Here is a 13,957-nt window from a genome sequence, read left to right as displayed (position 1 = left end):
TCGGGTCTGGTGCACTTCACTGCCCGCGTGGGCGACGGGTTTTTATTTGATTGTCCTGCCGCTGGCTGCCCCTCCTGCCAACTTTTTCCTCTCAACACATTTATCCGCCCACCTTGGATTTCCTCAAGGGGACGTAACGACAACCACGACTCCCCGCAACGACGCGAATCACCGAAGTCGACAACGGCGGCATTGAATCCAACATCACCACTTCGTCTTCTGGCCAAAATTTTGAGCGAGAAACCGTTTGCGACATTACACCATCTGTCGCAGACAGCCGCTTTTCTCGACTCGACGAATCGGCGACTGTGGTCAACTTCACTCGCCACAAATCCGTCTGTCTCTAATACCATCTCGTGGGCGTTATCGTACATGCGCTTGCCAACGAGCAAGGACACACTGACACAGTACCTTCGCGACAATTTCAAGCTCGGCACGCGGATTCAACATCTTGTCACTCAGCCAAGACCTCTGCACCATTCCGGTCTATTTCAATTCGTGGAACACGCCTCGAGGTAGGTTCCTCCTTGCTTCTTGTGAGACATCTTGTCGATACTAATCCGTCTTCTCTAGACCAGCCTTAACGGGTCAACACTACAAAACCACAACCATCATCATCAATCTCTTCATCAATGTCGACGATTCAGCACCAGCGATTTCCCGCGGGAATGGCCCCACTTGAGCAGCTTCCCCAGGAAGTACTAGAGATAATCGCCCAATTCTGCGGCGATGTCGCAGGTGTATCGCCCTCTGAACAGGAAGACAGCTTTACCGAAGTCATCACCAACTCATACCTGGATTCGGTAACATCCTATATCTGGCAGCCGTCGTACAGCGACCTTCGAACCTTGTCCCTGGTTTCCAAGACTTTTCTCGATCCCGCTCGGCGCGCCTTATACAAGGTCGTCGTAGTCAAGAGCACCAGCGAGCTTGTGCGCCTGTTGCGCGACTTGCTGCTTCATCCTGAGAATAGGCGCTACGTGCGCTTCTTGGTAGTCAAAATTGAGGACCATGCTCGCCCATTGCCGATGCGATTCACCAAGCCCCAGCCTCTGGTCCTTGGCGAGTTTCTGTATTATATACAGCCACTCTTATCCAGTACCACCCTTCAACAGCTCCCCGAAGAGAACTTTTTCCGTCGTACTGTACCACTATTTCAGGAGACTATTCATCGCTTGAGCCGGAACAACTTTACATTCTCACTTCCCGTGATTTATTCCACCGAGATTAATCTTCACACACTTGAAGACCAGCTCATGACAGCGACCATCCAACTATGCCCAGGACTAACAACCGCTCGCATCAGCTTTGGAACACCCCAGCGCCATATTGAACAACCGGAGCCAGCGAGCCAGCCAGTCCGCGACCCTCCCATTTACGTCAGCCTACTTGAGGATCGCCACTCGAGCCTGAAATCTCTCACCCTTGACTTCGGCGCGCTTCTATCGCTAACAAACTTCAAGCGATACGTGCCGGGCTACCGAGTTGGTTGCCCACCCTCCATCGAGCGCCTAACGCTCGTGGGCAACGAGACGGAGTCGACGCTCCCGTACCACTTGTTCGACCTCAATATTTTCTCGAAATGGCTCGGCACAAACAACAAGCTGCGCGAACTTCGCATGCTGCACGGCTTTGACAAGCTTGTGACCTATAAGCGGTTTAACTCGACTCAGCCGCAGAGGGTGACTTGGAATTCCATCCTTCGCGCATACCGTAGCACCCTCGAGGTCTTGGTACTGGACTGGTACCACCATTTCACCGCCGTCCCCCAGGCGCGCTTTGGGCGTTCTGAAACGCTCGACTGTCTGGTCGACATGACGAAACTTCATGACCTCCAGGTGCCACTCAATGCTCTGAGCGGCAGAGAGTTCGGTCTCCCTCCGCATGCAGAGGATTGGGAGGTTACCCGGTTCATGCGGACTGGACTTCCTCCTCAGTGGAGGAAGATCAATGTCATGGTTATGAATCCGTTACGGCGCGGCAGCACCGGAGGAATAACGTCGGTGACGTGGAGGGTCATCGAACTCCGGCTGTAGTACCTGGCCTTGTAGGCAAAGCGGTCGGTGATGTTTAAGGATAATGTAGGCAGAGCATTTATCGAGTGAGATTCACCGAGAGTCTGAGACAATAAACAGATTGTTGAAGCCATCACCAGTTCTTGACATTCTCTTGGCATTAGTGGATACGATCCATACATATGGCTACCCTGTATATAAGTCGGATCTTACCCTCCTTCTTCTTTCTCTCTTTCTCAATCAATCAAGACTTTCACCACCACCACGTTGCACATCGTGATCGCTTCCTTGCAGTATGGTTCAACACAGGTAGCTTAAGTCTAAGCCACAAAAGAGGGTTTACTCAACAGGGTATTACATTGTGTGCCGCAGGGGGGGGAAATGGAGTTGCCGTTAGCTAGGACGCAACAATGTTTATTATAAGACCTCTTGACCTTTGGGCTCTAGCTTCGTTGGTAGTTAGGTGCACGGGCCACAAGCCTGACGCGTCGGTCTTGTGGCCCGTGCCCAAGAGGGATAGGAGACTAGTACTATACCTCTACCTACCTATTTATATTACAATCTGCGTTTTAGGATGCTGCACTTGGCTCGTAGTTGAAGTAAAAGTATTAGTTAGTTAGTTAATTAGGCTAACTAACGGTTTATATTACACGAAGGCGTACTTCACAAGTAATGACAATAGAGATAATGGGCAAATAGAAAAATAGCTTCAAGTATAATTCTGGTAATATGTCAATGAATGTAAATTGACTGTGATTTTTCTAACATTTTTTGTGAAAGTGAGACCTTTGAGACATTCACAAGCTGACGCCACCGCGGGACGGAAAACAACACCATAGTACAGACTTAGTGTAGTCTCTCTCTTGTGATCATTACGAGGATGGCCAAGATAACACTTGTTCACCCGAGATGTTCTCTGGAAGGCAAGAGGGTAGGTACGAGGGAAGCACTCGACCTGGAAAACTGCAAGATGAATATTATCATGCTGCTCAAAACCGGATTGTCTTTCCCGATGGCGAGCCGGCTTCACACACCGGCGATACGTCCGAAAAGCCGAAGGCATGACACCGATTTCGACTCCGGGGTCCGGAACTCGGATCTTTCCGCAGGGACAATATCGAGTCTTCTTCTCACCGCCAGCCAACCGGGGGTAGATCACCCACATGTCCTTGCAGTCTGCAACACCTAGAGGTATGAATCCGTTAGCAATAACTCAAATAAAGAACCTCGCGCATGGTGCCAAGGTGGCAACCTGCAAGCACCAACTACCTGCTACATTCAACTCCCTTTGCGCCATTGAACATACAAACAGGGCTGAGGGCTAAACACCCGTGAACAATTGAAGGGCGGCTAACAATCGGTAGAAGAATATAGATGTCACATCATCGTCTCGCCTCACTCCGGCGGGGCTGCGAGAGTCCGAACTTTCTCTGCCCGGTTTTCGAGCGAGCTGGTGCCGCATGCAGGTACCGCCGGGCCGTCAGGTAGGACACACTGTGGAACATGGATGGTGCATCAGATTTAAAAGGGAGAGGCCACCAAGTGAGAATTCGAAAGAGAAACAAAAAAAGAGAAAAAGATAGATGGCATTTTCATGACTTTGTGATACGTGGGACGTTGGTTATTATATTGGTGTTGTGTGGAGAAATTGGAGGCGCGAGGGAGGTTCTCATCGAGCACTTCAACGCCCCTCGCCCCCACTCTGCCAGTTGAGCCTGCCACTAGGTGTCAGGGCAGTCGTGGTTTCCTTTGCCCAAAGTGGGCTCCGCAGGTAAGAAATTGGTAATAAGGGCAAGGCACATGCAAGACTCAAAAAGAAACTTCCAAGGCAAGAGCATCCAAGTGCACAACGCGGGGCATGTAGAAGAAACATGCACTGTTACTGAACCCAATTTTCTGACAACAACTATTGGGACAATGACCAGATTTCGATGAGTGTCCTTAATGTTTGTTAACACTAATACGACGAGAGACCACTGGATGGTGGGGACGAGCATGGTTCTCCAGGTAGAAAGCGCCGGCTGAAGCCCCTGAAGCCGCTATAGCCCCGACATCGCACGATGGGCGAAAGGCGCCTCACAACAGTAGGTAGGAAGATAGATCACAGTTTGGACTATTGCCGTCCATATGATACGTTCAAGGATGCTTCAAACAAATCAAAGTAGTGAGGTGACATGTACAGATTTCTACCAGGATTTAGTATAAGTAAGTAGCAAGCAGAAGGAAAACACCAAACCACACCAATCAATCGCCAACCCGCCAAACCCCACATCTCGCATATGTACAGCCCCCGCCTGGCGTCTCTAAGGTTCTAACCCCCCAAAAAGACCACTGTCCAAGAAGCACACAACCACCACCATACAAACTCCTTGATACCAGCCTTGAACCATCAGACAAACACTCTAACACCAGTCACTGAACTCCTCAAAATCCAATAACCAAAAGACAAAAAGCCGCCTGTAACGTCCGTCCACTCAACAAGGCAATTAGTTGCTCTCAACACCATCCTCCACCTCGTTATACCCGCTCCTTCCAGAGCCTGGAGTGCGCTTGTTGTAGCCGCTACGTCCGCTGGTGGCAGAAACAGCGCCATCATCTTCGCCGACATCGTTGTATCCGCTGCGTCCACTGGGGGTGCGCTTGTTGTACCCGCTTCTTCCGCTGGTGACGGAAACGGTGCCGTTCTCTTCGCCGTTGTAGCCACTCCGGCCTGAAGGAACACGTTTGTTGTATCCGCTCCGGCCACTGTCGGGATCGGCCTGTTGGTCGCGGCGGCGAGCCTTGTGGGTGTCGTCCTCTTCGCCGATGTCATTGTATCCGCTCCGTCCTGAAGGAGTGCGCTTGTTATAGCCAGTCCGACCACTGGCCACGGAAACGGTGCCGTTCTCTTCGCCGATGTCGTTATATCCGCTTCGGCCACTGGGGGTACGCTTGTTATAGCCACTCCGACCACTGTCGGTATCAGCAGTAACGGATATCTCAACATCTTCCTGAACCCTATTGTAGCCGCTCCGTCCTGAAGGAGTGCGCTTGTTATAACCGCTTCGGCCACTGTCAGTGTCGGCCTGTTGGTCTCGGGCCTTGTTGTATCCGCTCCGGCCGCTGCCGGTGATGAAGACAGCAGTGTCAGAAGGCTCGGGGTCTCCGCAGTTGTACCCGCTTCGGCCGCAGTCGGGGTCGGAAGAAGAAAGAGAGTTGGAGGTGGAAGGGGAAGGGGTAGGTAGTGCGGCGGTGGAGGCCGCGAGAAGGGAGACGGTGAGGAGGATGATGTTCTTCATTGTGATGAGTGTTTGCTGATATTGTTGTTGATCGTGAAGAGAGACGAAGGGCTTAAAGACTGAGGTAGGTGTTGACTTTTTGTTCCTGTTGCTGTGGTCTTTGTGTAGCTTGAAATGTCTGCTGAAGATATCGAGAACCTCTTCCAAAGACCAGCAGCATCGACTCTTATATCTCTTCGTCCATCTCCTATCACCATCCCAGACGTGCCCTCGGTGTGATGTCCAACATTGTCCAAGCCTCAGTCCTCATCGCAGTTGCGCTCAGTAAGAACCAGGCAGCATGACTGATGATTGATGGGGAAGAGCCCCCAAATCGCTGCCTGAGGGCACTGTCACTGTGATGTACACACCGAATGTGTATTACATCACATCCCTCTCCCAGATGTTGACGCCTTGAATCTTGGGGTCCATTGTTCTCGCTAAGCCCGACGGTATGTAGTCGCAAGTCCGTCCGGAACGTACATCACTCTCGATTCGAGTCTCGACCAATTCGCTTGCCAAACCACCGTGCCGTCGGAAAGACCACCAATGGAGAGGCCAGGTGCTGAGGTCATCACCATTGGGAAAAATTGGCACTAGGACCCTCATTGACGCGCAGAATGGGGGCTCATCGTGCCCATGACTGTGGCAAAATAAAGTTAGCGCGGCACGGTGAAGTCTATCGAGGGACTACGCCTCCTAGGCTCACCAGTATCGCGGCCCCACCTCGGTCTCAACCGAGCGGCGCGAGTTGTTGTCGTTCGTCAAAGCTTTTCTGGAGCCTCACTTCCAAAATGCCGGGAGGAGGCACATCGGGGGGCCAGTGTCCACTCCGGGTTTTCTCGTAGTGAGAAGTGGAAGCCACGCCAACGCCGGTGCGCGCGATGCTAGTCTTAGTCCTCCCTGCTCCCAATCCACCGATGGAAACGGTACGCCGCCCGTAAGCCATGTCCACAGTTGCCTACTTGGGAAGGATCCCAGCGGGAGAAAGATGCAAAGAAGGCTGTTCTGGTCTAGGACTCTGCGTATGTGGAGGTTAGGCTTCGTTCCCCCCACGAACAATGGTAACACTGTGTCTCGTTCTGGAAGGTCATTGTCGTAGGGCTGCAGAGTTACATCGGTGATGTGACGCACCACACCGGCCTCGGATCCTCCTGTCAGGGTCTCGGAGGGATGTGTGAATCTTGTTATGTACCGCGCTTCGAAGTTCGCAATTGCGATTGCATAGCTCAATTGACTCCGACAATGCTCCAAAGTGGTAGGACTCGGAGGGGCATGGTCGTGAACGTTGTTGAACGATACTTTCAATCAATCTGCAACTTCCATGTTGGTGATGGTTTTTGGTTGTTGGTGATGGCTTGGCATATTGGTTTCAATGGAGGTGGTAATGGCCATGACGTCGGGCTGTCCGAGGGCGGCGGCGGCGGCCCCCACGTCCAGGCATCTGTATGCCCTGTCACAACCCTGGAGGAACCCAAGTTCCAGTGGAGGTAATCGCTGTGGCTTATGGGGCTATGTAAGTAATTTAACGCCAATAGTGTAACGCCATTTCATCTTACAGGAGGAAAAAGAGGCGTAGAGGTAGGTACCTATGTAAGTAACTTTTGTTGGTGATTTCCAGGTTCGTGTCGGTACATCCCGTCCCCTTGACGGTAGAGGTAATTCGGCCGCCGTCAAGGCTGGTACGGGCCCAACCGCCAACCGCAGTTTGTTGGAGCAAGACAAAACATTGTGTATAATGATTGAAAGATGCTATTTGCTAATGATCAACCTGAAATCAATCTACCTGCCAATTTGAACTGCTCGCCTAGTTCCGACATGGAGCAATCGAGCGAGTGTCCTTGATTGCTTACTCACAGCTGCATCGGCTTGGTACAACGTCGTGCAAGCGAACTCCCAGCACTTTTGAGCCGTGTTTTGACGGATAATGGCGCTCGAGGAAAGCGTACACTAGGTACCTTCAGGTGGTTGTCCCAAGGGCGCGGCATGGCTTGCATTCCTGCAGGGATTGCCTTCGTCGTGGAACACCACGACTGAACAGGACGTTAACCAGGTCCTTATTTTCGGCTTCTTCAAATTGATCAAAATGGGGAGGAACTCGACAATTGGCATAACAAGATCCTCGATCCCGATGGGACAGGCTGCCGGCACACGGCTTGCCTTGTATTGAGGGGAACAGCGCCCGTCGCAGCTTCCACGGTCGCTCCAGGTCGCGTGATACGATGCAGGAAATCACGAATACAGGAGGGTTCTCAAAAAAGAATCTTTTGAAGCAATAAATCATGGAACTAATAGCAGGGCCATTTCACATCTCGGATGGTAGCGAACCAGAACACGCCACTGCACAGCGCTTACAACCTGGACAGAATCACTCACCATCATCAATAGTTCCGTTCCCTCCCGGCATCATTCCCCTTTCTACAAACCTATCTCTGCCATTCCGCCAAACAACCCATGTTCCATCGCCAAGCTCACTCAGCAAGCAGTCAGCTCAGCCCTAGCCGACCTTCCACTTGCATTTGACTGCAACGCTACCTACCTACTCGTTGGGCTCACCTCCGATACCACCTCCATCCCGCTCATCCCGGCATCCCCGTCTCAGTCGTTCGAACCCCCACGCGGGGACATCACGCCTTTTTCACCAGAACGGTAAAAGTATACGTATTTTGGACCCGTGCCTGCCTCGCCTTCTCTTCCTCCATTCTCTTCTTCTCTTCCTCCTCCACTTCCTTTTTCTTTCTCTCTTCTTCCTCTTTCGCCTTCTTTTGCTCGTCTGCTAGAGCCTTTTGCATTTTGGCTTGGGAATCGTCACTGAGGAGAGCAGAGGTTAGTTCCTTAGGGTGCTCGTGTTCAAGAGATAGCAGACGTACCTGTTGTCTGAGTACACCATGTTTGCGGCTCTGATCAGTGTCTGTGAGCTCGAAAAGAAGGTATGCGTTTCACTGTGATGGATACTTTGGTGATGGTAGCAGAAGAAAGACACTGACACGCAGCAGGACAAGGATCTTTATACGTCTGCCCTCAGTTCGACAGGATCGGGATATTGGACGTTTCCTTCAAAAAGGCCGTTTGTCTTGCTTCACAGTGTTGGACCTTTGAGGTGTTGGAGCAGCATGCGTCATGGTCTTTACTTCATCTTATTTCCACAAGTGCAAGCGAGGGGCATACGCCATCGATATTTCTAGAGCGATCCACGACATCGCCATGTAGCACAGTTTTGCTGATTGGCCTACAGATACAATGAGGACAGCATACCAAAGAACAAGAGAGCAACTACGGGTTCATTGCGAGAGGCTACCTAGCTTTAGAAGCCGCAAACAGGTTCCTTGGGCAAGTCAACGAACGCCAATGCATCAATTTGGGTCTTGATCACTTTCTAGTTGGTGTGAGCCAACTATCATTTATCGTAAGTAGCAAACATCTTTTTCCCTTTCCTGTCTCATCCAGAAGGTCTTCTTCTCAATCCTTAGTCATATATCCCACCGATTCCCACGGGATCATCACCAGACTTTATCAAACCCCCGTCATGTTCAACATCCAAGGCTGGCTGCAGTGGCTGGCCACGCTGATCCAAGCATCACAACAAGTCTACTTGCTCTGCTTCTTAGCAGCCTCCTCCGCCTTCTCCTTGTCGATTTTCGCTTGCATATGTGCACAGGCCTTCCTGATCGCCTCCTGTCTCTTCTCCTCCTCCGCGATCAGTTTCTTAGCAGTTTCCTCTTGCTTCTTCCTCTTCTCCTCTTCCTTCTTAGCAGCGTCGCTGGTAAACAAAGCCATTAGTCTGCGGTCTACGTACAGAGCGAACAAGGCAAAGAGCAAGAAACAGTGAGTAGATGATGGAAGGGGGGCAGGTAGTTCGGGACGTACTTGTTGTCAGACATTTTTTTTGCTGTTTCGTCTTTGGATCTTTGTTGTTGGTCTTGAGATGCTTTTGGTGAAGCTTGTTCAGTGATTCTTGCTTTTCTGTTTGAGGCTTTGTGGATGATGAAAGAAGTGAAAAAAAGGAAGCAACTAACTAGTGCATGGCCATGATCTTTATACCTTTTGCCTTGGGGCAAACTGCTCTGCTTCACGGAACTGTGTGCGGGCGTGTGCGAAGTTACCTTAGGTATTTGCCATACTTCATCCGGTTGGGATGTCAGGGTCCGGGAGCATGCATCACCACGATCGGTCATTCACGCAAACAAGGGGCTCGTTTGTCTCTTGTCCATCATACCTAAGCAGTATTCCCCGAGCAATCCCTAATTCTAGACCTTTCAGTCCGTTTTCCTACAATCTGTTGCTTGTCAAACTGTCATACTCGACTCCCCTCGTGGTCTTGCAACTCACAATCAGTGCCGTCCGAATTGCAGCCTGAATAGCACACAGGGTAAGTGATACCAAAGCAAGCAATGAAGCACTTGCCAAGGCAAGTCGAGTAAGGGGGCTTTCCTTCCCTTGTTTGCTCGCAAGTCCTCGTTTCCACTTCGTCAGAGTTACCTACCTCTCCCATGGATCTGGCATATGTTTCCTTCGCTACATGAAGGTGGGTTACGATACAAGGATCAATCGTCTCCTTGGTCCCACCACCGTGTAACTGACAAGATCCATGTTCCATGACATTCAATAGAGGTAGCAATGAGAGTATTCTTTCGTTTACCAAGGCAAGGTAAACAGCGATATGACCAAGGCAACGCAATAAAGTCACATTTCCACAAATCAATCAACGCGCCCTAACTAAGGATTCTCTACCCCTTACTTCCCTTCCTTGACCTGCCTCATCGCCACACTAATCCCATTATCCCCCCACTGGCATAAATCCCACAACATCCCCCAACTCTACCACCCCCTTTCCCTCCGCTGCACCAACATCCACTACAACTAAAGAACCATCACTGAATCCTTAGAGGTACTTCTACTTCTTGGAATCCATTTCCTCCTTCTTCTCGTCTTTTTTCTTCTCCTCCTTCTTCTCTATCGCCTCGAGCGTGTAACCATTCTTCTTTTGGTCTCTTTCCTCCTTTGCTCTCTTGGCCGCTTCCTCAGTCGTCCTCTCGTTCCGTCCGTCTGGGCGGCCGCCTTCGGTGGCGTTTGGGGAGCCTGGTCTCCTGGATTTTGGACAAGAAAGGGGGGTTAGTCTTGGGGTGGGGGATTCGATAGTAGAGGGAAAAAGAGAGGAAGAGGAGGAGGTTGTGACCAAGTGGGTGTGGGGTGTGGGTACGTACCGGATGGGCATTTTGGTGGGTGAAGTGGGTTGGTTGGCTTGGTAGGTTGTAGGGATGTGAGGTGGGTGTTGGTATTTTGTCTTGCGAGAAGGTTTGGAGGTTTTGGAGGTTTTATTAGTTTGCTTTGATGGTGATGATGAGAACTTTGGCACTGGTCATAGATGTGGAGAGGAAGGAAGTCTTATAGTTGTGATATTCTCCATCGAGCTTCAAGGATTCGGGTCAGGAAACACAGAGGTTGGCCATCTTGGACACTTGACCTATCACATATGAATCACGTTTGTTTATGGTCAATCTGTGCACTAGAAATCGAGACTTCGTTCTTGTGGCATACAAACTGTGATGATGGACTTCATCTTGCCATGTCGGGTTCAGTTGGCCAGGTCTGGAACCAACCTCCAGTACCTCTACCTCTCGTCGCCCCAACGTTCTCGTCCTGTTGCCATCCCTCACTTCCCTCCTTCCTCTGCTTGATGCCACCCTGGAGACATCGCAAACTAGATTGCTTGATCATCACGTCCCCCTCACTTTCTGCTCATCATCCCCACAGAAGGAGTAGAAACAGGAAGGTGCATCCTCACCAAGACGAGATTACTTGCTCGCCTTAGCAGCTTCCTTCTCCAGCTCTTTCGCTTTCTTCTGCTTCTCCCGCTCCTGCCTTCTCTTCTCCCTCTGCCTCTCCGCTTCCTCGGCTAGGCGTCTCTTTTTGTAAGACCTGGGTGATGCATGACAAGGTCAGTATCGATCTGAAAGAGAAAGGAAGGTCTAGGCAAGAAGTAAGTGACGTACTGCATGATGGGATCATGCTGGGTCAGAGCGTTGGACATGTTGGTCATTGAGGTTTTGATGTTTTGTTTCCTTTTTTTCCCTGTGATTGTTGCTCTTGCCTGTGATTTGGAAGACGCGTGTTTGGTCGATTCTCGACTGGGTTATCGACAGAGGACTGCGGGGGTTTGCCGGTTGTGGGTTCTGAGAAGAAAGTTCTTGCCTTGACGGTGACCAGATCGGTATGAATTTTATATTGGCATTTTGGAGGAAGGTGCGAGCACTTCACCAGGGAGTGACTCGGATGTGTGGCCTGAGAACCTCGTGCGTTTCTTTTGTCGCCATTCTGGAGTGTTGGGTTGCTATTGTGTGTTGGGAGTCACTATTATTCACGTTCTTGCATTTCAGGTTCGTCCGATCTGGACAGTTAGCTGGCACTGCTAGGTACCTCTAGCTGATCTCGTCACTTCGTATGCCAGGTTGTCCATCGTTGCTGTGCTATTGAAGTTTCGCAGTCTTGGTAGATAGGTTGATGAAGTCCTTCGTCAGCACTTGCGTTGCCTGCATCATTCACCCAGATGCCCTCCGCCCCTCGTGGAACCTAACGTAGGTGGTGTTGTGACCGGATCGCTTGGGGAGCTGAAGAGTTCCATTTTCGGAAGCCGCGATGTTTCCAGGGTTGAGGACCTTGTTGTCCACTTTCTTGAAGCTGGAAGGAACAAAAGGTTAGGGAAATGAACAAAATCGCGATATGGAAGGAGCGTCTTCCTGGCCGTGCAATATGTGGACCCGGACTTGCATCCCAAAGGCTTGTGATGAGCGACGCACGTCCAGAGGGGAAACTGCTGGTTTTTGATCAAGTGCGCAATTGATACCTCCCGTCCTCAGAACAACGAATGCTGACCCCATTCATCATGTCATGGATGGATGTTTTCCAAGTAAAATCCCCTCTACAACCCTGAACTCTATGGTTGTCTTTGTTCATTCTGTCTACCTGTAGTATTTTTCTCTGTTTTGGACAAAATCGGGATCCTCCAATTCACACATTTTCCTGCCAATCTGCAGCTGTGATGGTGCGATGCAACGCTGGTGTTGCCGGACATGACGGTTCGATGCGCTCGTGTGCCCACGCTCGAATATTTTCTTTCTTCTTTCAATCATCACAACCATTGCAACGAGTTGTACACCTACCTCATCACCGTGCTCTTACATTGTTTGGTAGTCCACCCATCTCCTTCAGATTCAAGCGACCTTGACCGACATCTCCCAAGATGGCCCCCCTGACCCTGCTGGCGATTGACGCAGGTGCACGGGCCATCCAGTCGCAAACCTACGCGTTTAGGTGCTCACTGCCGCTAAACCGTTGCGCCAAAATTTTCAGCGGGCGTTTGGCTTGGAGCGCCGCCAAAATTCTGCTCCATCAACGACGACGCTTCATCAAACCGCGGCGGGAATACGTGCCTCATTACACGACACCACGTACCATGCCTTCGGCGCCCACTCCCGTCACGGATCCCGAGAATCCCAAGATCCAAAGATGGGACGACATTGGGCTGCTGCTCATCCACGACTTCATCACGGAGGATGAGGAGGCCGCCATGATCGCCGCCTTCCACGCCGTCGACCATCGCCTGGACGGCAAGAGACGCATCAGCCAGCACTTTGGCTACCACTTCGACTACACCACCTTTGGCGCCTCCGAGACAAGCTTCACGCCGGTGCCTTCGTACATCACCGACTTTCTCCCTCGTCTGCCCGTCCAAGACTACCTTCCCGACCAGTTCACGGCACAGTACTACCCTCCTGGCGCCGGCATCCCGCCGCACGTGGACACGCACTCCATGTTCGGCGAAGCGCTGTATAGCTTGTCGTACGGAAGTGCTGTTCCCATGGTGTTCAGAATGTCGGATGCAAATGACGCCCGCAAGATGAGATTGCCTAGAAGATCTCTCCAGTCGTCAGTATTAGAAAGCAAGATGGAGGGTGCATCTGGTACCAACCCAGAATCCGCGGCGACTGCTCCCGACAGCCAGACGACGATGACGGTGAAAAGTAAACCGGAAGAGCCGTCACCAGAAAACCCGTCATGGGAGCTTGTGCTTCCTCCTCGCTCGCTTCTGCTCATGACCGGCCCCGCGCGCTATGGCTACACGCATGGCATCAAGTCTCGCAAGACTGACATCATCAATGGCGAAATGGTACACAGACAGGGGAGGTACTCCATCACCATGAGAACCGTCAGGCGGGGAGATGAGATTGGATGCAACTGCGTATTCCCTGGTGTCTGTGATGCCCGCATTCGCGAGGAACAGAATCGGCCAGCAGCGGCTCAGAGGATGGACCCTCTGGAGAAGTAGCGGTAGGCGGTTATACGGAGGAGCTGATCACAAGGACAACATGGACGGCGCCGATTTGTTCAATGATCGGCAGAGGCTCGTATGACAGGTGTCTAGGGGATCTCGGTCTACCTGTCAAATTTACCCAGACAATGGCGTGCCAGACGCAAAATGACACGAAACTTGGGTGCTCACTGCTGCGTGGTTGGATCTGGCGCTCCAACGGACGGACAGGTACCAGGGCACTTTTCCCCAATATTTCGACGTCGAATCGGACGCTAAAATCCGGGGCCGCGGGCGGGGTATTGACACACCGGTGGGGGCTGGGCAAGGGTACATCAGTACCTACTTACCTAATTCCTCCCTTGGCAGGTACCCCA

At 51.4% G+C, this 13,957-nt stretch overlaps 9 protein-coding genes across 9 annotated transcripts; 2 read left to right on the top strand and 7 right to left on the bottom strand.

The window, feature by feature from the left end:
* Nucleotides 1-632: 632 nt before the first annotated feature.
* On the top strand, nt 633-2,036 carry B0T23DRAFT_308926 (uncharacterized protein; the record flags this gene model as incomplete). The annotated part of the gene is made up of 2 exons (XM_062834492.1): nt 633-1,066; nt 1,181-2,036. The coding sequence occupies 2 exons, from the start codon at nt 633-635 to the stop codon at nt 2,034-2,036; spliced, it is 1,290 nt and encodes a 429-aa protein (XP_062697986.1).
* Nucleotides 2,037-4,501: 2,465 nt separating this feature from the next.
* On the bottom strand, nt 4,502-5,293 carry B0T23DRAFT_307611 (uncharacterized protein; the record flags this gene model as incomplete). Its single annotated transcript, XM_062834430.1, has 2 exons — nt 4,502-4,810; nt 5,000-5,293. The coding sequence occupies 2 exons, from the start codon at nt 5,291-5,293 to the stop codon at nt 4,502-4,504; spliced, it is 603 nt and encodes a 200-aa protein (XP_062697985.1).
* A 712-nt stretch (nt 5,294-6,005) lies between these two features.
* B0T23DRAFT_401784 (uncharacterized protein) lies at nt 6,006-6,366 on the bottom strand (the record flags this gene model as incomplete). Its single annotated transcript, XM_062838608.1, has 3 exons — nt 6,006-6,159; nt 6,191-6,275; nt 6,333-6,366. The coding sequence occupies 3 exons, from the start codon at nt 6,364-6,366 to the stop codon at nt 6,006-6,008; spliced, it is 273 nt and encodes a 90-aa protein (XP_062697984.1).
* A 214-nt stretch (nt 6,367-6,580) lies between these two features.
* Nucleotides 6,581-6,775, bottom strand: B0T23DRAFT_306136 (uncharacterized protein; the record flags this gene model as incomplete). Its single annotated transcript, XM_062834355.1, has 1 exon — nt 6,581-6,775. A coding segment is annotated over one exon (195 nt), but the record flags the coding sequence as incomplete, so codon positions are not given.
* A 1,124-nt stretch (nt 6,776-7,899) lies between these two features.
* On the bottom strand, nt 7,900-8,162 carry B0T23DRAFT_425702 (uncharacterized protein; the record flags this gene model as incomplete). The annotated part of the gene is made up of 2 exons (XM_062839928.1): nt 7,900-8,083; nt 8,143-8,162. 2 exons carry the CDS (start codon nt 8,160-8,162, stop codon nt 7,900-7,902), a joined length of 204 nt encoding a protein of 67 aa, XP_062697982.1.
* Nucleotides 8,163-8,750: 588 nt separating this feature from the next.
* Nucleotides 8,751-9,153, bottom strand: B0T23DRAFT_450964 (uncharacterized protein; the record flags this gene model as incomplete). Its single annotated transcript, XM_062841107.1, has 2 exons — nt 8,751-9,032; nt 9,140-9,153. The coding sequence occupies 2 exons, from the start codon at nt 9,151-9,153 to the stop codon at nt 8,861-8,863; spliced, it is 186 nt and encodes a 61-aa protein (XP_062697981.1). The 3' UTR covers nt 8,751-8,860.
* A 1,013-nt stretch (nt 9,154-10,166) lies between these two features.
* Nucleotides 10,167-10,487, bottom strand: B0T23DRAFT_425700 (uncharacterized protein; the record flags this gene model as incomplete). The annotated part of the gene is made up of 2 exons (XM_062839927.1): nt 10,167-10,359; nt 10,477-10,487. The coding sequence occupies 2 exons, from the start codon at nt 10,485-10,487 to the stop codon at nt 10,167-10,169; spliced, it is 204 nt and encodes a 67-aa protein (XP_062697980.1).
* Nucleotides 10,488-11,067: 580 nt separating this feature from the next.
* Nucleotides 11,068-11,303, bottom strand: B0T23DRAFT_425699 (uncharacterized protein; the record flags this gene model as incomplete). The annotated part of the gene is made up of 2 exons (XM_062839926.1): nt 11,068-11,191; nt 11,266-11,303. The coding sequence occupies 2 exons, from the start codon at nt 11,301-11,303 to the stop codon at nt 11,068-11,070; spliced, it is 162 nt and encodes a 53-aa protein (XP_062697979.1).
* A 1,422-nt stretch (nt 11,304-12,725) lies between these two features.
* B0T23DRAFT_309187 (uncharacterized protein) lies at nt 12,726-13,598 on the top strand (the record flags this gene model as incomplete). The annotated part of the gene is made up of 1 exon (XM_062834504.1): nt 12,726-13,598. The coding sequence occupies one exon, from the start codon at nt 12,726-12,728 to the stop codon at nt 13,596-13,598; it is 873 nt and encodes a 290-aa protein (XP_062697978.1).
* Nucleotides 13,599-13,957: the final 359 nt, after the last annotated feature.

Source organism: Neurospora hispaniola (genome assembly GCF_033458365.1).
Source record: "Neurospora hispaniola strain FGSC 10403 chromosome Unknown B0T23scaffold_1, whole genome shotgun sequence".
NCBI classification, from domain to species: Eukaryota; Fungi; Ascomycota; class Sordariomycetes; order Sordariales; family Sordariaceae; genus Neurospora; species Neurospora hispaniola.
The sequence above is the reverse complement of the archived record's forward strand: the minus strand, read 5'-3'. Positions and strand labels throughout refer to the sequence as shown.